At 37.1% G+C, this 21,662-nt stretch overlaps 1 protein-coding gene across 1 annotated transcript in view; it reads right to left on the bottom strand.

The window, feature by feature from the left end:
* The window catches only part of GABRG2 (gamma-aminobutyric acid type A receptor subunit gamma2), a 63,786-nt gene that overhangs the window by 2,131 nt on the left and 39,993 nt on the right, over positions 1 to 21,662 (bottom strand). Inside the window, exons 7-8 of the mRNA XM_059860294.1 lie at positions 4,821 to 4,973; positions 3,112 to 3,317 (exon numbers count right to left, since the gene is read on the bottom strand). Coding sequence (XP_059716277.1) covers positions 3,112 to 3,317; positions 4,821 to 4,973 — 359 coding nt within the window. The remainder of the gene's footprint in view (positions 1 to 3,111; positions 3,318 to 4,820; positions 4,974 to 21,662) is intronic.

Raw genomic sequence — 21,662 nt, 5'->3', positions numbered from 1 at the left:
GTTCTAGTGGCAAAATTACCTTGAGCTTATTAAAAGCAGTTGCATCATACCCTTTAGAGGAAAGCAGCACAAACCAATCTAAAGTAAACAGCTATGGGAAATCAGCTTCAAAGCTAAACTGAGTAAACATGAGAGGTTAAATGAAACATCCAGGAATGTAATTGATGGCATTTTGAGTTTTTGTTCTATAGTTTATATAGCTGCTTGATATCTGAAGGTAATTTGTGTACTGCACATGAAAGGAACTGAATCAATTGGAAATGCAGGATTTTAAAAGGGGTGGTTCATGTTGAGAAAAAAGAATGTATACACAGGAAAAAGGCAAAACCTAGGTTTTTTGAAGATCAGGAGAATCTCTATAAGACTCTCCAATTATCTGAATATTTGCAGCTCACCACCTACTGATGTTCACCAACTGGAAGGTTCAACATGTTCTGGATTTTATATAGTAGCTGTACATGTATATATACATACATATAATTAGACTGAATTAAGCAAGTTAAGCATTTAAAATACATTCACTGGGTGAATGCTGGGATGGTAGGCATTGAAATTTCATGCTGATAGTTATTAGAGAAACATAACAATTCCATTCCATAAGTGTGCAAATTCAATGTCATTTATTTTGTGGTTTCTTTCCCCCCTCCCCCTTTCCCCCGCCTTTAAAATTTTTTTTTAAATAAAATCTCTGGATTTCTGAATGGAGTTAAGGCTTCAGTGTGGAACACAACTGGATATATTAGGCAATTTTCTAAGTGTGTTGATCCAGTGACGACATTTAAAATCTATATGCATCTTAAACCCTTTCAAAACTCTGACTTTTTTTTTTTGTACAATGAACAGCATTTGAGTAATTGATGGTGACATTGCGTTTTTTTCAGGTCAACATCAGTACAGATTTGGTTTTATAATTAGGAGTGAAATCAGAAAGGTTATAAATCCAGGGTCAGAGTTGAGTTCCAAAAGGGTGTATTGCCGGTTTTAGACTAGCTGGTGCTATTGGATCCCATGGTAAACTGAGAGAGAGGAGCAGAAATGTTTTGATGTTAACCTCTCTTAATTCATGAGATCCAATAATGTTGGTCACTCCTGAACTTAGGTAAGTTCAGAACCATTGTGGTGTTTGGGCTGCTGAATCAACTCTACAAATTGTTTAGGAATTTGCAACCATTCTACTTAATTAGGAAGTAGCTTGAGTAGTTTTCTCATTAATTAAAAGACCAGACAAAACACCACTCTCATCTAAGCTCTACTAGTTCAATTCAGCAGTCGCATGCAGTGAATTTCCATTCCAAAAAACATTATACCTTGAAGGAAAACATCCGAAGAAGCTTTCATTTTGTAGACAGAAAAGAGAATCAGAGGGTTTTGTTTGAAATTAAAGAAAGGAAAGAAAGAGACAAAAAAATGTAAATTAAAAATATGTTTCTAAAACACAGTAAGTCAAAAAGAACTAAATTTATAGAGATATTGGGATTACAGCAATTGAAACAAGTATCTGTAACAGAAAATCCCCCACATTTTCAACTTGTCACTGTCTTCTTTACATCTGGGCCAAAGACATAAGATATCGAATTCCTGTTAGATTTTCATATCCTGAGGGAATTCTAGTCTTTTATGCTGAACAGTTTTGAAAGAGGCCATTCACAGTTTATAGAAGCACTTTTTAGAAAGAAGTCTTTTTACCTGCAGACTGTGCCCTGAACGCTACTTTTACACTTTTTAGACTCTGGGATTAGGATTCTGGCAAGAATTTATAGTTCTTTTTCTTCCTAGATGCTCACAGATAGGCAATGTAAAGAACAAGTTATTCCTCCTCAAGTGAATGCCTTAATGAGGTACATTTAGTTTTGCTCCTTTACCTGACTGCATAAGACACACTTAGACACAGATACTTTTATTTCCATCTAACATAGGACATATCACTTGATCATTTTACTTTTGTTTTGCAGTCTACCTCTCAGCAGCTTTTAAATTTGAAATTATAGGAATAGTATGTACTGAAAGGTTCTGTAACTGCTCTTTTTTTCTATATCCATTTTTGTGATATATTTTAAAACTAAAAGAGAATATTTTCAAAAGTCCTTGAATATGTTAGCAGAGCAAATAGAAATTACTTTATTCTTTTTTAGGTGGAGATGAAAATATTCTTTATTAAGGTAAAACCCTTTTCCTTCATGTTTTTCACTTTTTTTTCTTTTAGTTGGTTTAAGGTTTTTTTTTGGGGTTTTGGGAGTTTTTTTTGGTTTTTTGTTGGGTTTTTTGTGGGTTTTTGTTTTATGGGGGTGTTCTGCATTTGGGGTTTTTGTTGATTTTTCATTTGGGTTTTATTTTTTTTTTTTTGGTAGATGATTAGGCTAAATGTTTTAGAGATTCTAGACAACACATTTATCAGCTCAGTTGCCAAAGGCAAGGAGAAAACTGTCCTGGACAAAATAGGTATCAAATTCTTTCACTGTCTGGGCAAAAGCCCAATTTGTACTGAGGGTGTTCCCAGGATTTTTTTACAGTTGTTATTATATACATTATTTTTACTATTGGGTATCATAAATCCATAAGTATCATTATAAACTACTGCAAAATCGCTTTCTAAGGCGGAGAAGTAGGTAAATAAGATAAGAAACGTACAAAAAATGAATTTAAGGAAACAATGGAAAGGAAACAGATGCTAAGGGGAAATTGGAAAAAGCAAAACACCAAAGTTTGAATATAAAAGTTTAACTGTAATCCTGATTTGCAAGGCAGTCATGTCAATAATGTGGACAAAAGGTAATGGCATAGAATATTGTTAATACTAATACAGAGAAACTGAGATCTTTTTATAAAGAGATCCATATATAGCATAAATAATGGCTTTGGTAGTTGTGGTTTGCAGAACACTTTGGTTAAAAAAATCTTTATCCTAAGAAATTAGTTCATCTGGCATCCAGAAGACTGTAATATATGAGCTTTTGGTTCTCAAAGTCAAGGTTTGCATTCCTATTGTTACAAAGGATGGGTATATAGGTAATAGAAAAGTATGGAAAATAGGGACTGTTATAAAGAGGGATTTAAATGCTCTCTTAGAAAAACTAATTAAATTTTAGGCCTTGCTGGTAAAAAGATACATACTGGGTTTTTCTTCTTTTTGTCTTTATCCTTGCTGGGCTTTCTGTTGCTGACAAAGTAATGCAAAGTTCCATATTCCACCAGTGCAGAGAACACAAAAATAAAGCAGACTGACACAAAAAGATCCATGGCTGTCACATAGGAGACCTTGGGAAGAGATTTACGAGCAATTGTACTTAGGGTGGTCATTGTCAGGACAGTTGTAATTCCTGGTAAATAGATAGAAAAAAACAGAAATAACATTACTTCAAGTGGAAAACTGATTTTGCCAGTTATCTCTCTGTGATTGGTTTTGAAGTGTGCCTGGAGTTCAAAAACACAGCAAAGGTATTCAGTGGCACATTGTGGCAGTGAAATGCCAGTTCAATGGGAGCTTAGAGGATTAACAGGGTACAGGGGTAATGTGACATTTTTCGTTGTCACTGCCAGTGCTGCTCTATAGAGTACTTTGGTTAGATGAATTTTAAGAAATTTAATTAAAGGTTTTGGTTTTGTAGTTTACTTCTGGGGAGTTTTTATTGAAAATTGAAGTTTAGGGTTTATGCGCCCAAATGCTTAATCAGAGGAAGAGCAAGATCTACAAAAGAGAGGTACTGTGACATGCCCCAACATCCCTTCCCTTTCAGAACATTATTACATGTACTGTGATGTAAAAAATGTTAAAAATGCAACAGAACAGTCAAAATCTACCACAAGTTTAATTGCACTGTTGGTTTTACTTTCTTACTGGTGCAAATTCTCAACAGAGGGACAAGTCTGTTTTGTGTATCTAGGTAAAATTTAACATAGGGGAATGCATTTATTAATTTTGTACTTCTTTACAGCAGGTTTTATAACCTCTTTTTAAAGAGGATGTGAAAAAAAAACCAATAAAATGCTTAAAGCTTTCTTTTATAGAAGCCATTGGTCCTCTATTATGTTCCTTCTAGCGAGTCTGGAATGAAAATTGTGTACCCTATTTTACACTCCACTGCTCTGTGCTGTGGTTCTGTGAAGAAATGAAAATGCTGAGGGAAAACCTGAAAAAATTCTCACTTGTGTGGATTTAATGTAGGAAAATGTGTTAAAGTTTCTCTGGCTGAATGTTTCTGGTTTTTTTCTTACTGTTTCAGCACAAGCAAGATTAATTTTGTCTCTTAGTTCATTTGTGGAGCAGTTGCTAAATGTGTAGAAATTTCTAATTCTGATTAATTGCATGTCACATTTTCATGTATAAAGTTTTGGACACCACCAAATTCAGTTGATTTTTTTTTTTGCCTGAAGTCTTTACTTGATTGTTGGTTTCTAAAGTGGTCATGGTGGTGCATTCTCCCCTTGTTAGCACTTGACACACAGCCAGAAAGGTGGATTCCTTCTAGGCAATTATTTAATTCGTGGTGCCAGTCACTGTGATACAGAAGTAGAACAAGTGAAATTAATGCACCCTGCCTCTAATCCAGCTGTGTCCCCATCCTCTTGATGTTTGTAAAAAATACTGCTGTAATCAAAAAAAAGCTTTGGTTGTTGACAATCTACAATAGTCAGAATCTGACATGGTAAAAAGGAAGACATGCAAATATAGCTCAGTCTGTGCTATTCCTTGGAAATTACTGCATTCCTCTAAATGAGGAGAGTTTGTGTGAAGTTGTCTGTTCTCATATTTACAAACTGCTGATCTGCAGAGGTGTCAATTGAACATGATAATGCTTGAAGAAAAGGAAAGATAAACTCACCCAGTGATGTTCTGGCTGGAACTGCATCCTTATTAATCCAGAAAGAGACCCAGGACAAGACAACAATAAGTGTGCAGGGAATGTAGGTCTGAATAGTGAAATAACCCATTCTCCTGCTCAGGTTAAAGAAGACAGACATGACTACATAATCTCCTGTAAAACAAAAGTAGAACAAATAGAATTATATGTTAAAAATCCAACATAAAATTTGTATGTAAGAGCTAGGGCTTTCCTATTCCACATCTAGGGGGTGTGTTCGTAAATGTTAAACTGATTCACCAGACTGATGTGATGTGACTTTGTGCTGATGGCAAATACACACATACTTCTTCAACACAGCTCTAGCTCAGGAACCAGTGGTTTTTCAACACTAGGAAAATTAGCAGTTGTGCAGATTCACTCAGGGAACTTTTCTGTGTGATTTCAAGGGTAACCTGCCTTGCACGGCAGGAATTCTACCTGAGTAATTCCTCAGAACCACACCTGCCTGTATGATCCCCTTGCAGCAGCCCAGGGTGTGGGGTTGAGCCTTCCTCCAGTCTCTGTGTCCCCATTAGTGTGCTTCCAGCCCCACTCTCAGGTGTTGCATGCTTTCAGAAGTACTTGCTAAATTTTTCACGTTCTTAACTCTTCTTCAGGGCTATGCTGTGTCAGTAATTAGGTTTTTTTTTATTTGCCTGCTGAACTTTTGTTGTGTTTTCTTCTCTAAAATGATTTGGACCCACATTTCCGAAGTGACCTCAGAAGCTAGGCTAGAAGTTACTCAGGTGTACATAATACATCATTCTTATTCAGTAGTTTCTGATTTTCTTTCCAGGTTTTCTTCCAGTCTCAAATGATTAAGTAAATTCTATCTGGGCTCAGGAACACAGCCAAGCTTCAGTTATTGGTGAGTTTTTTTGTTGTTGTTGTTTTGGGTAGGTTTTCTTGGTGTTTTTTTGGTTGGTTGGTAGTTTTTGTGGGGATTTTGTTGCGTTTTTTTTTTTTTTGTTTTGTTGTTGTCATTGTTGGTTTTGGTTGTGTTTTTTTTTCTAAACTAAAAAACCCTAGTTCTTATCTTTACTTCACATTACAGCAGTCCTGGGAAAAGTCTTGATTGCAAAGGAACTACAGAACCCCAGGGTACAAAGACTTCATTGCAATTCAGTGAAATGCAGCCCAGAGAAGTCTCTAATGGAAACAGGATATGATTTACAAATACAGAGTGAGCCAGTTTTCCAGTTATCAAAGAGTCTCTGTGGCTAATGCAATTTCTGCTTAGATCAGTACCTTTAGTTAACATTGATTTCCTTCTTTTCTTGCACAAAAAATTTCAATTTCTCCCAGAATAATCCCTTTGAACCTGAGAACAGAAGAAACTTCAGAGATATTTTTCAACTGGTGCTTCTCTGTTATTTTTTTGAATTTGAATGTCCATATTCCTGGGATTGACTGGCTTTAGTTTAATTATATTATGTTATAATTAAGCCAAAAACATAAAGCCCCCAAATTTTAGATATGCAGTTTTTTAGGTGATGTATTTGAATATGAGCAAACAAGCATAATGAGTACAGTCTGATGATTTCCTTAGGTCACAGATAACTTTACATTGTATGTGCATGTCCTTCATGTACCAAAAAAAGTCCAATCTATCAAAAAACCAGCACTCATCAGCAGCACTGCAAAGCTGAAGCCATAAAATTACAGTATGACTCATTCTTCATCTCTCTGGATCACATATTAACTTCCTAAGGAGTGATTATTTTTTCAGTTTTTGGAATTATCCTTTTATTCATTCACCTTCATATATGCTGGTAATAGCATTGCTATTTCAATTTTATTCTGCTATGATATGGCAGAGTCACTTTAGGCAGTAGCTATTTTACTTCCATGCAAACTTTTTTAAAGAGAAGGATTTCATGCTCGCTGTTATTATATCAATTTAATGGGACAAAGAATTTTCAGAAGTAAGAGATGAAATATAAACCCAAATACAGATTAGAACAGAAAAAGGTACAAAAGGCCCAGAATTGAAGTTTAAGAATTAGATATTTTATTGCTGTTCGTGTTTCTTTCTACTGAAGTTCCAACTGCTCTGGGCTCTTTTGGAGTAGATGTGTGAGGTACCAGATCCCAGGTAACTACTTGCTCCTTATTTTTTGTCCTATTCTTGCACAGGTCTTTTTGCCCAAGAGTTTGGCAGCTGTTTAGCCCTTTTGCCTTGTACTCAGAGGAACAGAAAATACCAGTCTTCAGTACACAAGCCATAACTTTCCTATAGGTATCAGAGTTAAATCCAAAACTCAGCACCTGCACTGAGAAGAGCTAAATAGAGGTGGACCAAGGCATAGTGCAAGGCCTCCCTCACACACTGTTCAACAGCTGTGTGTGTGTGGCATTGTTCACAGGGGTCCCAGGATGAGGGAAGAGACAAGAAAGTTGACTCTATATTTTAGAAGGCTTGGTTTATTATTTTATGATATATAATATATTTAAACTATACTAAAAGAATAGAAGAAAGGATTTTATCAGAAGGCTAAGCTAAGAATAGAAAAGGAATGAATAACAAAGGTTTGTCTCTGACCGAGACAGTCTGGGCACATGGACTGTGATTGGCCATTAATTAGAAACAACCAGATGAGACCAATCACAGATTCCACCTGTTGCATCCCACAGCAGCAGATAAGAATTGTTTACAGTTTGTTCCTGAGGCCTCTCAGCTTCTCAAGAAGGAAAACTCCTAAGGAAAGGATTTTTCATAAAACATGTCGGTGACAGTGTGTGCAAACCCAGCCCAGGGGTGCTGTGGGTAACATGTAGATATACATCTGTGTGTGTAGAGAGAGAGCATCCTTAGTCCTTCTCTTTTATAGACCATTTCCAAATACTTCTGGGGTTTTGTTTGGTTTTAGTGGTGATCCTCTGGTGTCCATGGAGACTTGTCTGGATTTTTCCCTTAACCCAAGGAACGCTCTTTATACAGTAAACTATTACAGCTATGTTTTTACAATATTGTATGCATTATTTTAATTTTTTTGTTGCTCTTCATAGTGTAATCTGTTACACCTTTTAAAACATAAACCAAGCCTGTAAAGGCCTTAGTCCAGCCACTGGCAGTGAAACAGAACTTTGAATTCTCTGTCATGTCGAAGGTGCACTTCAGAGGGCACTTCATTCCCACAGAGCATTAGCAGTGTCCCCAGGACATTTGCTACACAAACTGGAGACACTCTAGGTGCAAGTGTTTCCTATCTAATCAAACAAAATTCCCTCTGCTTTTCTTTTTTTTTTTGCTTTTCCTTCTAGTTTTTTTTAAAATACACAACTTCATAAGCAAATATGCTTAGAAAGAACATCTCTCTGCTTACAGGTTTCAAAAGTTCAAAAGTGATATAATTGTTGTAGGACTTTTGACCCCCACAAATATTATTGCACTTTCCTTTATGCCAAGACTTCCTTCCCTGAGTCTTGCATTAAAAAAACCATACTACTCCAAAATTATATTTGTAGGGGACTCTATCAGTTTCTGTTATTTAAAAGTCCACAGCATTGTTCTGACAGACCTTATTTTTCATGCATTATAGAATTGGAAATATTTAACTGAAAGCTCAAGGAAATAAGAGAACATATATATTTTAGGAGTTTTAAGGTTTCTACTAATGGAGAACTTAAATCAGGGGATGTAAAGACTTCAGTGTCAACTATAACTTGCCAGGCAGTGTGGAACTGACCAGCATGAAGAATCATTCAAGGATGTGTAAATTCTTTTAAATTACATCTTACTTTCTAATCTGAAAGCCTGCTGATGCTGCAGGCACTGTTGTGTTATGGAATGTTTCAGATCCTTACAAAAGAAAAGAGTAATGTAAATATTTTACCTTGCTTTCTTGGGGTTTTGGGAAGTGGGATGTAAAGGTGACTTTTTTTTTTTTTTTTTTTTTTTTTTTTTTTTTTTTTTTTAGGTAAAAGAAAAACAAATGGAGTTTAGGAGTTGCCAAGACCAAGCAAGCTGGTAATTCTGTAATGTACTTAATATCTCTTCTAGCCTTGAAGTAATGTGTTCTGGTTTTGTCTGGGACAGGGTGCATTAACTTCTAAGTAGCTGGCACAGGGCTGTGTTTTCATTTAGCATGAGAATGATGATGCCACACTGATGTTTGTTGGTGCTAAGCAGTTCTTAGCCCAAGTTCAGGAGTTTTCTGTCTCATGCTCTGCAGGTGAGTGGCTGCAGAAAAAGCTGGGAGGGTGCATAGCCAGGACATCTGACCCAAACTGGCCAAGGGGATATTCCACACCCAGGGATGTCTTGCCCAGTACATGAACTGGGGGAGTGGGCTGGGAGCTGCCAGTCACTGCTCAAGGATGGGCTGGGCATATCAGTCTTTGGTGGTGACCAATTGCATTGTGCATCACCTGCTTCTCTTGGGTTCTGTCACTTTCTCCACTTATTGTTACAATTATAATTAGTGTTATTTGCATATTTCTAGTAATAGTAATATTTTAATTATTGTGTTCCTGTGTCAGCCCATGAGGCTTACCATTTTTTTCTGATTCCCCTCCCCACTGGGGAGGGGTGGTGGGTGGGGAGTGAGTGAAAAGCCACGTGTACTCAATTGCCAGCCAGGGAAAACTGTGACAATAATGAGAAAAGGAAAAGAGGACTGAGTGGTGCAATGCTCCAGAGAAGGATCTTGCTGGGACTGCCAAATTTACTTAAGTGATGTTGGAACGATATAGCAGCAGGTCTTCTGAGATTTTGAATAAAAAAAAGAACTCTGAACATACAAAATAATGCAAGACCTAAGATGTGAAGTTTAGGACTCAGTCTCAGTTGTCACAACTCATACATCCAAAATGCTAAATGCATTAAGTCCCCTGTGAAACATGGACTTGATAGTGCTTTGCTTTAATCACACCTTTTTTGATGGAATCTTGCCCCAGCCCTGTTTTTATCCAGATTTGGTTTATTTTCTGGCTCTATTCGTGCACTTCTCAGCTCTTTAGCTGAGACCAGCTTAAATACTCTGTTATTTCCAGATTATCTCTGTGCCTCAGGTGATTCTTCACTCCTGGTGTGATGCCTGCATGAAGCTGTCAAACTAAGACATTAGTTTAGTAAAAAATGGCTAGACCTGATCCTCAGCACACTGTCATTTATTAGTCCTCACTTGGCAAATTTCTAATCTTTTCATTATTACTTCATCATCTTTCCCTGAGCTCTATCCCTTGTTTGTCCAATATTGTCTGCTGCAGCAAGAAAGCTTCTCAGACTGCCAGATTTGCTGTTTGGAGCAATAATACACTTTTGGAGTTTTCTAGAAATGAATGACTGTGCAGCCTGACAGTATTTTTGTAAGACAACACACTTAAACACTCAACATTTGGCATTGTAATTAGAAGATTTTGGATTATTTAGCCATTCACCAGAGACCTTACATTCCTTTTGTCCATTCTGAGGTATATTTCTATTACATGTGTATAGAAAGTAACAGCTCCATAATTTTCAGTTTTTAAAGAAATACAACAATTTCCTTGGAGAAAATAATCTTCTTACACTGAGGAGCATAACTGATCCTTCATATATTTATACCCCTCTTCTCTTTCTCTGAATGTACACATTTCTCCTATTCCTTTGTAGTGATCTGTGTTTGTATCTGTATGTAGACAGACATAGTCTTCAAATAGCAAGTTAATCAGTTTCTTCATGGCAAGGACAATGACATATATTTAATGACATATTTTTAAACCAGAATGCACTCCCTCAGGAAAATGGTATCCAGGTCGTATTTATCCTCATGTATAAATGCTCATATCATATTTTCTACTAAGTGCATATTCCTCCCAATTATGTTTGGAAGTTCAGGAGATGCAGAGCAGTGTTCTGACTTGAGACACAGCATCTTCATGCTGCCACACTGAATGGGAAATTGAATATTTCTCTTGGGGCACACAGAGGAAGTACGTGAACCTTAAGTCATTTCCAGAGTGAGAGATAATTTGAAAATTAGATTAATGCATCAGTATTCTGTGCTTGTGACCTTAGTAAATCCTTGCAAAAGGTTTTCTTTCTAACAGCCCTGTTCCATCCTAATTTACAAAAGCAAGTAACAGTCTGTATGAACTTTGGAAAATTGTGGTCTTCCTCATACCATATAGTTGTGTGATTTGAATACCAGGATTCTCTTCTACAGCAGGGGAAGTGAATTCCTGATTTGAGGCACCATCTGTGCATATGTGCTGGCCTAGGTCCCAAAGGTTCAATAGAAGAAATTAGTCGTGCCAGGAAGCACAGCCAGGGGGAATGTACACTGTGCTTAAGTGATTTAATCAGCTCAGTGGGTGTGATCCTTCATTGCTCCCTGGTTGAAGAGTCCTTTATACCTGTGCAAAGTGAATGGGGAATTACACCCATTAGTGCTCTCTTTATGCATGTTTAAGTGACTGTGCAAAGTGTAAGGTACTGGGGAAAAAAGCCTCTAATTTGTACTCAGAAGTGGTTTGGAAGCTAGTGCAAATGCAAGAGAAAATAACACCTTTATAACACCACAAGATTTTGGTGTCTTAATTATAGTTCAGGTAGCAGCACTTAGAGCTAAGACTGCCTCAGACTTAGTATTATGAAATTCCTTCTGTTGTTTAAAATACTGCTGGATTTAAATTATTGAAAGAACTGCAGAAGAGCTTCAAAAATCATATATTGGCCACACAGTCAAGTTACTTGTATGTGTTAGTTCAGTTCATTCTCAGATGGTTTTTGACAGGGGAAAATTCAGTGTTTCATTTATGTTAAGGATGTGGAGTTTTGAACAGAGAAATTCAATTAGGTGACGGGCTGGCCTTGTTATGGGTTCACACTATTAAGTCATTCATGGCTAACTTAAAAGCTTTGGAAAACAGTGAATGTGTGCATAGACATGTCCATATGAATAAGGTTTTTGAGAGTTAAAAGACTTTATTTCTCTCTGTTTCTTAAAAGCTACACACCATTCTGAATGGCAGAAACAGAGGGATGGTAGAAGTGGCTCTCTTCTCAAACTTTGTTCCTTTATATATTCTACTACCTAAAATCTCCAGAATTTCTCTGTGCTGCTGAGAGTTTACAGCACATGAGCTCATCACCTCGTGCTGCCTGCAGGGTGTCAGGAGTTTCATTGTGGAGAGCTCCCTGAGTAATGACAAGTCTTCCATCCCAGGGTCTGAACAGGATTTTCTTTGAGTGTTTAGTTACCTTAAATATTTTTGTCAATGTATAGTAGTATAAAAAAAAACAATGTCTGTTTTAGTCATTCTGATAATGTTTATAATGTAGAGCCTTTTGTGTTTAAATTTTTTAAATATTTAGAGAAACCAGATTATGTAAGAGAACATTGGTAAGGAATCAATATTTGCCAGCAAAGGCTACCAAATATTTATTATATCCTTGTAAAATTTGAAGTTTTTCTCCCCTACATGAATTTGTTAAACTTCCAAAAAGTCAGATAATGCATTGTCCAAACTCTCCCAGAACTTCTAGCCATCATTTGCTCCTTAAGAAGATATCAAATTACTAAAAACTAGGATTGATGTAGGTTATATGATATGTAATAGGCACAGTTTCGTTTGTGCAGCAAATACCAACCACCTGGTTCCTGCAGACAGAGATGCACCCAATGTCCAGATTCCCAATGGGATTTTAACCCCCATATTTACACAGAAACCATACAGAGAGGAGCAAGCACTTTTTAAATTATTTGTTTTAAGGGACATGTGAAAATAGAGATGGAAATGGACCCTTTTCTCAAAATAAACAACTATATAAGTAAATGACATGCTTCTAAATGGGAAGCCCTATCCATTTCATCTTTCTGGATGGAGTATACATAGGGGGAAAAAGCAAAAACAAAGCCTGGTGCCACAGGAGGGCACTGTCACCTCAGAATAGAAATGAGAAAAGCTTGCAAGTCTGGCAGTGGAAAACCGAATGTTAAAAATTTCTAATTATTCTTGCCATTGAGTGTTTATACCAACACTGAAATGGCACAACTGACTTGTGTGGGTCTGGTGTTGGAGGAGCACTTTTAAAGACCAAACCAAGTCTTGTGTGATAGAAACACCCCCAAAGTAGCATCACCTTTATGCTACAAGTAATGAATATAAACGGAATCAATTGTTAATGAAGAACAACGGTGGCAGCAGAATTTATCTTCTTTTCCTCATAAATAGCTAATAGATACATCCTTGTTCTCTCTCTCTTTTGCTGTCAGCATGGCCAGCAGTCTCCTTTTCTATTAGGCAGAAAGCACAGCTAGTGCTCTTGGTTTATTGTATAAGGAATGGTAAATGGTGACTTGATGGAATAGATGTGTTTTCTTGGGTTTAGTCATGGTACCTGGAAATACCATTTAAACAGTGGTGCATGTCTATGAACATCTCCTCTAGGAGCTTCTAAATCTCTCTAGTTCCTGAAAAGTTGTTGGATTAGTACAGACTATGAAAATAATAGTAAATGGAACCAAAAGGATTCAAAATGCATCCTTCATAAAAGAGTTAGCCTTGGTGCCATTTTTAGACAGATATTCTGTCTAAAATAACTAAAACTAACTGGTAAACTTGTGGGGCATTGCCTGCAAAGCAGCTGATTTCCTTCCCACTATGTGCCCTCCTGGCACACTGGAGGGCAGCAAGGTTATCTAAAAGCTGCTGCAAGTGGAGAGAAAATGAAAGGGGGAAAAAAAAGAATATGGACAAAGCCTTTTCTCTTTCACGTCAAATCAGGTGTTGGTATCAGAGCTCTGGTGTATGTTCTGCTCAGCAGTGGCTGGAGGCAGATCCCTGCCCTCAGAAAAGGCAGAAAAAGCAGAGAATGGGAGTCAGGAATCAGAGCTCTCTACCAGATCAAGCAAGTGTCAGACTGTGGATTACGTTGTATAGTGCAGCTCTAATCTAGGATGAAAAATCACATAAATAGCTTTAGATTGGTATTAGTATTTGTCCTGATGAATCTTCATTTGGCTTTTGTGCCCATCTCTTTTCTTGCCCTGACAGGGTCTATATTTGGAGTTTTGCTGGCATTTACTGTCTTGGTAAGGGTACTGAGTCAGCCTGCAAATACAGTTCAGTGGGATGGCTTACGCTGTTACAGTGGCATAAAGAAAACATGAGATTTGTTCTAAACACACAGTTTTCTATGAGAATTCAGATTTAATCTATTCCAATAATAATCTTGTGTGAAACCTAAAGTGACTTATTTTTTTTTCATTTCCCAACAGATCAGAAAGTTCATCAGTCTGTCAAGTTCAGTACCAACGTCCTTCTAAAACTGGTCTTTTGTCACATGGAAAAATTATATTCTCTTACAGTGCAATGTTTTTACATATATGGCACAAAAATAATTTTGGCTGAAGTATTTATTTAATCACTGGGCACATGACTGAATTCATTTTCTTAAAGACAGGACAGAAATTTGATCTCAGTACTAATTACATGCTGATATGTATGAGATTTATTTGTTCCCACAGCCAGAAATGAAAAGTCTTGGGCAAAGGTAAAACCAGAGGGAACACTGCTCCCCAGATATCTGACCTTGAGACCTTCTCCTTATCTCATTCTTTGCCAAATGCCTTTTTCATTGGTTCTGTCTTTCACAGCTTTTTGTTCTTTCATTGACAGATTTTTAGACTGCATAAGGGCCAGAGTCTCGAAAAAATTTGAGTCTCTTCCTTTCCAAAAATGCTCAATAATCTCTTTCCCTCTGAGGCTTAGCTGCAGAATACCACTAATTGTGTTATAGAGCAGTCATGTTGTGAAGTGAAATAAAATGGTGTAAATATTTAGACTTTAGGACAAAGAAAGAAAATAGGCCATGGCATTGCAGGTATTTGCTTTTAATAGACTTGCACATGGAAGTAGTGCCATTCCCCACCTGACTGCTGGCATTACATAAAAATGAGGTGAGCCATGGTCATTGCTGATACAGCACAGCAACTGTACCGAGTGATTTCCCCAAAAAATCTAATAGTAGAAATTCTTAATATCCATTTCTAAGCTGTGATTATAGTTTGATTATGCAATGAGGTGAAACAATACTAAGATTCTGACAAAGCTTGCACACTAGTCCATTTATATAAGATGATCTCTGGGATTCAGATAGCTGCAAGCCTGGTTTTCAATTTACATTCCAAGGGATGAATCCTAACTGCATTGCACAGCTGGATGGAGGGCAGGAGATGGAAAATCTGGTTGTTGTTTTTTTTTTTTTTTTTGGTGCACTTTTTAGAAAGTGAGGCAGTAAGGTGCATGTCTGTGTGTTAATATGTCTGCCATTAAACACCTTGATTTCCTGTGGGAGCAGGCAGAAGAGAGCTGCAATTAGTTTATGTTTGTGAAATGACAATCTCAGCAGATGAAACTTCTGCAAAATGAGATGAATCATTACACTCATCCAAGCAAATGAAATTTCTTTATGTATGATGTGACTTTCTGCCCAACAGTTCTGGATTTTGTTTGGTCCTTGGCCACTCATTCCACTTGAAATGCTGTTTTCTCAGTTCATTTGACAGAATGTGTTCCGTTCCTCATTAGTTTCTAATTATAGGAGGAAATAATGTAATAACACTAGGCAGTAATTAAAATCTATTACTGTGTCTGCACCTTCTCTTTGGAATCACAGAGACAAGATTTAGCCTGAGAATTTTTTGTTGCTGAAAAATGTCAGTATGTGGAAATGTATTGAACGGAAACTTAGGTGTGTTTGTTTCTAAGGTTTTATCTGTGGGTGCCAGAAGTCTGAGAAAAAAAAAAAATGAGCATTACTGACTGTGTGTGTTTGCCCCTGATATGTTTTTTTTTCTAGTTTGTGACATAATTAAAAGCAACTTTTTTTTTTTCTTGTCTGTGAAGGTGAATAAGCTATTACATTGGCATTAGCAAACACAGGAGGGCTTTTAGTGTGCAGGATTAGCATTCAGATGTGACAGCAGCAATAGCTTGCAACTTCTGAGTGAACCATTATGCTCCAGTGTGCAAATAATCTTCAAATTATGGTGCCTTCTGCTCTTTTTCTCATTCCTCTTTGCCTGGGTAGCATCAACCAAGGATGAGAGCTCAGCGTCTCATCTCAGAATGCTCAGGAGTTGTTCAAGTCCTAAAGAACCTCTTTGACTCACTGTAATAAAAAGTCCATCCAGTTCAGAGGTTAGAAAATGTGAGGATTACAGGAAATAGCAAGTTAAGAGAGAAAGTAGAGAGTCACCATTTCCAGACAGCAGCACCAGCTGGGGTGTTACTCTGTCAGGAATTTTGCTGTGCCTGACACATCCTGTGTGTCCTTGGCTTTTTTGAATGTCTGGCTGCTATCTGAATACCTCAAGAAAAGCTGTCTGCTTCAATGAAATTATGCACCTATAGCAGGGCTCTGTGCATGTTTAAAATAATGACTTGCTTAATTTTGATGATTTAACCTATTGCCATAATAATACAGGCTTTGATATAATGTCATCATCAATTTGAGCAACTAAGAAATATGTTTTATTATAATAAAACATTATATTACACTTATTATATATTACATATTTCATTCACTTTGAGGTATCCAGATGGTATAACCACTTTCTGACAGCATCCAAACCTGCCTGCTGCAGAGAGAACTGGAAAGAACTTCTGTTTCTGTGCTTCAAAGCATGAAGTACAACACATCCCTGGTACTTGAGATCAAACACACTATCAGAATTATGAAATGGCATGGAATAAGGATTGTCAAAACTTTGTAAATTTTATCATGTTGAAATTTTCAGCAGTTCGTGTCTGAGAAAGAAAGCACAAAATGGTGATTGTTTTTGAATTATGGGGTGGCAAAGCACAAGATGGATAGCAGACCATGGGTCTACATATGTGGACTTTCTAGGCAACTCTGCAAAGGATTTGTCTGAAAAGAGAGTCTGGGCAAGTCCAGGAGTAATAAGAGAAATGCAAGATATAAAAATGGGAATTAAATCAATGTGGCACTTTGAGGTCTAGGTTAAAAACTGCTAATAAAAATTAAATACAGACTTATTTGGTGAGTGCCACGAAGAAAAAAAAAATCAAGTATTTAATAATGTTGGTCTAAATAACAGCAGTCCTACAGACATGTTGGAGAACTCCCTTGAGATTAGTACTGTTTCATGAACTTTGTGCAAGTCCTGGTGCTGAAATAACTGCAAGTGACTAATATAGTTCATAAACATCCCTTCTCAGATTTGCTTTTATATCTTTGTGAATTGTCTTGCACGGCAGAGCTCATTCTTGAATTCCTCTGAATGCCTTTCATTTGGGGAGAAGAGGAATTTGAGGATACAGTACATTTAATCTTTGGTTTTGATGCTTCCAGTTATTTTCAGGGCCAGGAGACAGTAGTACATAACCTGGGGCTGCAATAAAATTTGATGTTTCCTTCTACTTCCTCTCCAGAGGAGAGAAGGCATGACTGCATGGAGGCAACGTTCTGCAGGGGAGCTACAGATTGAACAGATTCATTCTGTCTGAACGCCCCAGCAGAAGAAATATTTATACAAGGAAACACCACTCAAACACCAGCATCTCGCTTCCAGTGGGTGCACAGGGAGATGACTGGGAAGACAGTACCACAAACAAAGAGCCCAAGGGGTGCTGGGAGGGAGGGATACATCTGCCTTTATTGCTCAGCTTCCAGCATTAGACAGACTTCTTTTTTCTTTTTTTTAACATGTTTCAATTCCATTTATTTTTAGCTTCCATTAAATATTTTAGAATACTTCATCAGTGGATATTTAGTTTTAAACCCCTAGAAAACCAATTCAACTTACCAAGACTAAATTTTACTTGAGTATGAGAAGGCAAAACATCAAAGACCAAAAGTTATACAGACCAGACCCAAAGCAGGGTAGTCACCTACCAAACAAATGTCCTGGGCTTTAGAGAGCTCAGTAAGAAAAGAAAACATCTTTGAGCACAAGAGCCCAACAAAGATACGTGGTAAAATGTAAATAGTCCTGTTGGAAAACCCTGTGCACTCACTCCCATGTGAGCTGTGCTTTTCACCTGCTGGACGTGTGGAAGGCTGTACAGGAGCAGGCTCCCATTAGTAGGCATGTTTCAAGAAGGGTGCCTGCCTCATAGGATTTAGAGCTGTAGTTAGATTTTTTTCCTTGAACTGAGCTTAATAAAAGGAATATATTAATTGCATGAAGTCACGTGTATTACCGAAATAAGTGATGTGTTACATATATTAATATATTAAAAACTGCCATATACACGTGACTTCTGCTTTTAAAACCACAAATCCTACATACAAAAGCTCAGAATGAAAGGAAAAATATTTTCACTAGATGCATCTGGGTCTGTGTTTAGTTTGACTTGTTTGAGAGTAACTCATTTATTGTCAACAGATTTTAGATGCTTACAAAATCTTAAAACCATCTTTTAAAACCACAGCTTTATAAGAGATTACCAAATTCCCTAGAAGAAAGTGCTCTAGATCTCACATATCTGACTATTAAAAGTATTATGTTCTTATTGTTGCCGTTTACAACTACTTAGAACAATTTTTTTTTAATTAAAAAATGATTGATATATTTCTTTTTCTACTTGAGACATTCTTCTAGAAGAGACTGTTGTGGACCAGTATTTGAGAGGCAAACATGGGTTTTATTCTCCTGCTATCAGTTTGCCTGAGGACAAGGCTAGCTCTGTGTGCGGATTCCAAGTTGTTTCTCGTTTATTAAGTATTTTGTCTTGTAGAAGCCAGGTGCAAACCTTCAGCAATGTGCAAATTATTCTTGCTCACAATCAGAGGAAGCAGCAGAAACATCCGCTGGCAAAAGTAGGTGTTGCAAAAATTGTCTAAGGTGTGATTGGTGAGGAAATGAAATGGAAAAAACCTAGCTCTAATAGAAGAGTTATTTATAAGCTAAGAAAGGAGATGGCAAATGTGTTTGGGTGTGTTTTTAACATCTTTGGCTTTCTAGGAGGATATTATTGGCATCAGATAGAAATTAAAAGTGTTGAAGGAAAGAAAAAAGCCTTTCAAACCACTGTCTCTTTAGCTATTAGAAGGGGGGAAAAAGAATTTTTAAAATCAGAGAAGAAATAAAGACACTAAAGTAGAAGGAGCTAGGTTATTATTATAATAGTAAATAAATGTAGAGTTTAAAAAAAACATAGATGATGTTCAAGAAACTAAGGAAGAAAGACCGAGAAACTATGCAAAATGACAGACAATGAGATATTGTTCTAAAACTGTACTTAATTCCAAGAGCAAGGCCACAGGCCTGAAGGGAGGAACAGAGATAAAGAGGATGCTTGGTTTGAAGATCATGCCTCAAAAGAGACAGCTATGAATCATGAATAATTTATACCCAGTATTGCCATTTGAAGTCAAATAGATCAAGCTTAGGACGTGAAAAAAATCTTTAAAGACTACAGATAACCATCTTGAAGCTTTAGTTAGCAGCTTCACAGATAGAGGTAGATCTTCTAGGTGTATGTAATCACCCTAGTCTAAATCCTACAAGGTATTTAAATGGCTCTCTCTTTTCAAGAGGAGACCTTTGAAGAAGTATTTGTTTCTCAGACAGACAAATTCAGGATAAAAGTTCACAGCTACTACAAAACTGGTTCCCCTGGGAGTCCTTATTCCATGTCACAGTGTGTACTGCCATCACATTGTATGTTTGCAGGCCCGAAAGTGCAACCTCCTAATATCTTAAAAGTGAGGTTACAACAACGTGAACCCCATGGGTAATGTCTTTTTAAGACTTTTTTCTTTTAACATTTGAAAATGTTATATCCTGGAAAGCTTTTAAAAACAAACTGGCAATTGTGGATCCAAAGCACTGTGAAACATGCAGGGAAGGATGAATTTGGAGTCCCACAGGACCGTGGTGAGGGAGCTGTGCATGGAGCTGTACTATGTAGGCTGGGCTGCACCCTGCACATGGCAATGTGATGTGATGGCCCTGGAAGCCAGATCTCTGGGGGATCTCCTATGTTATTTTTTTAGAAGTTCAGGTGCTGTGTTTGTAAAAGAGAGGTCAGGCTGCAACAAGTGACAGACATCAGAAAAGGTTGATAGGCTCCAAAGAGTCTTTCAAAGTGTTTTGCTCTTTCTACAGAAAATACTTTGTTTTGATCTTTCTACAGAGGTTACCAGACTTCAGGGTGGGGTGAGAGGTTGGATGCAGAAATGATGCAGTGGCTGCTCACTCTCTCTGGGACAGTCATGATGTTACCTCAGATGCCATAAAGAGAGAAGGATACTCAAAGCCCAAGGCAAAGCAATAAAATTGCAAACATTAACTTCTCACACCCAACATATTTGCTTTGAAGGGGCTCATGAGTTTCCTGAAAGAGATGTAGGTATGGAAACGCCACCCAGTGTTCTTCGGGAAACAGAGAACCCCACCAGCTAAGGCAGTTCTGCTCCTCCATGGTGCCATGCCCAGCAGCAGGGGCTGTTCCTGGCCCAGCTCTGCTGGCCACGTTCCCTAGGAAGCACTTGGCTCTTCATGTGCACTTAGTGCAGGTGCAGGAGGAGTAACCAAAAGAGCATTGAAAACACTGCCTGACTCGCTTTCATTCTACTGAACTCAGAGGCTTAATTTGTAACATGACTTTCAGTTTTTAATATATCCAATGATAGTAGTGTTTTCAAATTGTGTCCCAGCAGCTCCCAACCAGATCAATATGAAACATTTTATTATTTCTAGAACTTCAAAAGAAGATGACTGATGGTAGTTTTTGAAAAATACATATTTTACTGATGTAGTTTCCTCCTTGTTTTTTTATCCCAACATCTCTATGTGAACACATTTTAAAGCCAAATGAATGTTGGAAAACATGAATATGGGTATAAACAAAGTTCTTCAAGCAGCTCTCAACATGAAACAATTGATCTGTTGTTCATTTGTATTACCTTGAGCAAGAAACCTTGATTTTGGAATACAATTCCACTATCATGGGAATTTTATCTCAAAGAAAAAAGAGTTTGTATCTCCCAAGTTTACATTTCCAGAGTAAATGAATTGAAGGTCATAAAATTAATGTTTCTCATTGTGCTTTTCTAAAAAGCTACTTTTTCCTTTAAATTTGTTTTTATATTGTGTTGTTAGATTTTTTTCCACAGGTAGTCTCTGATATTCTCTAATAATAAATTCTTTTGATGAAATTTTTTACTTGTCAACAAAGATACATTTTTTTTCTCCCTTTTAGAATGGAAGGATATCCAAAGGTTTTCCTATACCTATACTTGATAGTATGCTAGTGTTTCTCTAAATATTGTCATAGAAGTGTTGACAATCCTTGTTTTTCAAAATAACATTGGGAAGAAAATTAATTTTGCTCATTTTCAATAATATTTTTGCTTTTTCTAGGATGAAATCAAATAATAGAATTACTCAAGAGCATTTTTTCTTAGCTCAAACCCTTAGCAGTAGTGGAGTTAACAGTATGCTATCATGAGTGCCCTGGTTATTGCTCTTGCATTTGTATGACCAAAGTCAATAAATGCAGTTCCAGGACTCTGCAGTTTCACCTTAGGATTTTGTAATCCTAAGGGACACAATCCACCAGCTCTGTTTCAGACCAGACATTTGCTACCATAAGATAAGAAAGGAAATTTTGGTGAATTACAAGGATGGTTGAAAACATTCAAACTTGTTTTCTTCTGGTTTTGCATAAGTATTTCTGGGTAGCAGCAGAAGGTAATCAAATCAATGCCTTTTCTTTGACTGTGTGTTTTTGCATTCTGCTTTAGTAGAGGAGGAGTGTTAAGAAAGGTCAAATAGTTATTGGTGTTTGCAACTTGAATTGGTAGGGTGTGAACTCACTGTAATACTTTTGGAGGGAGGCAAAGGAAATGAAGTGTTGGGG

This window comes from Haemorhous mexicanus, chromosome 15, assembly GCF_027477595.1.
Source record: "Haemorhous mexicanus isolate bHaeMex1 chromosome 15, bHaeMex1.pri, whole genome shotgun sequence".
Lineage (NCBI taxonomy): Eukaryota > Metazoa > Chordata > Aves > Passeriformes > Fringillidae > Haemorhous > Haemorhous mexicanus.
Note: the sequence above shows the minus strand (reverse complement) of the source record. Positions and strands in the feature narration are given on the sequence as shown.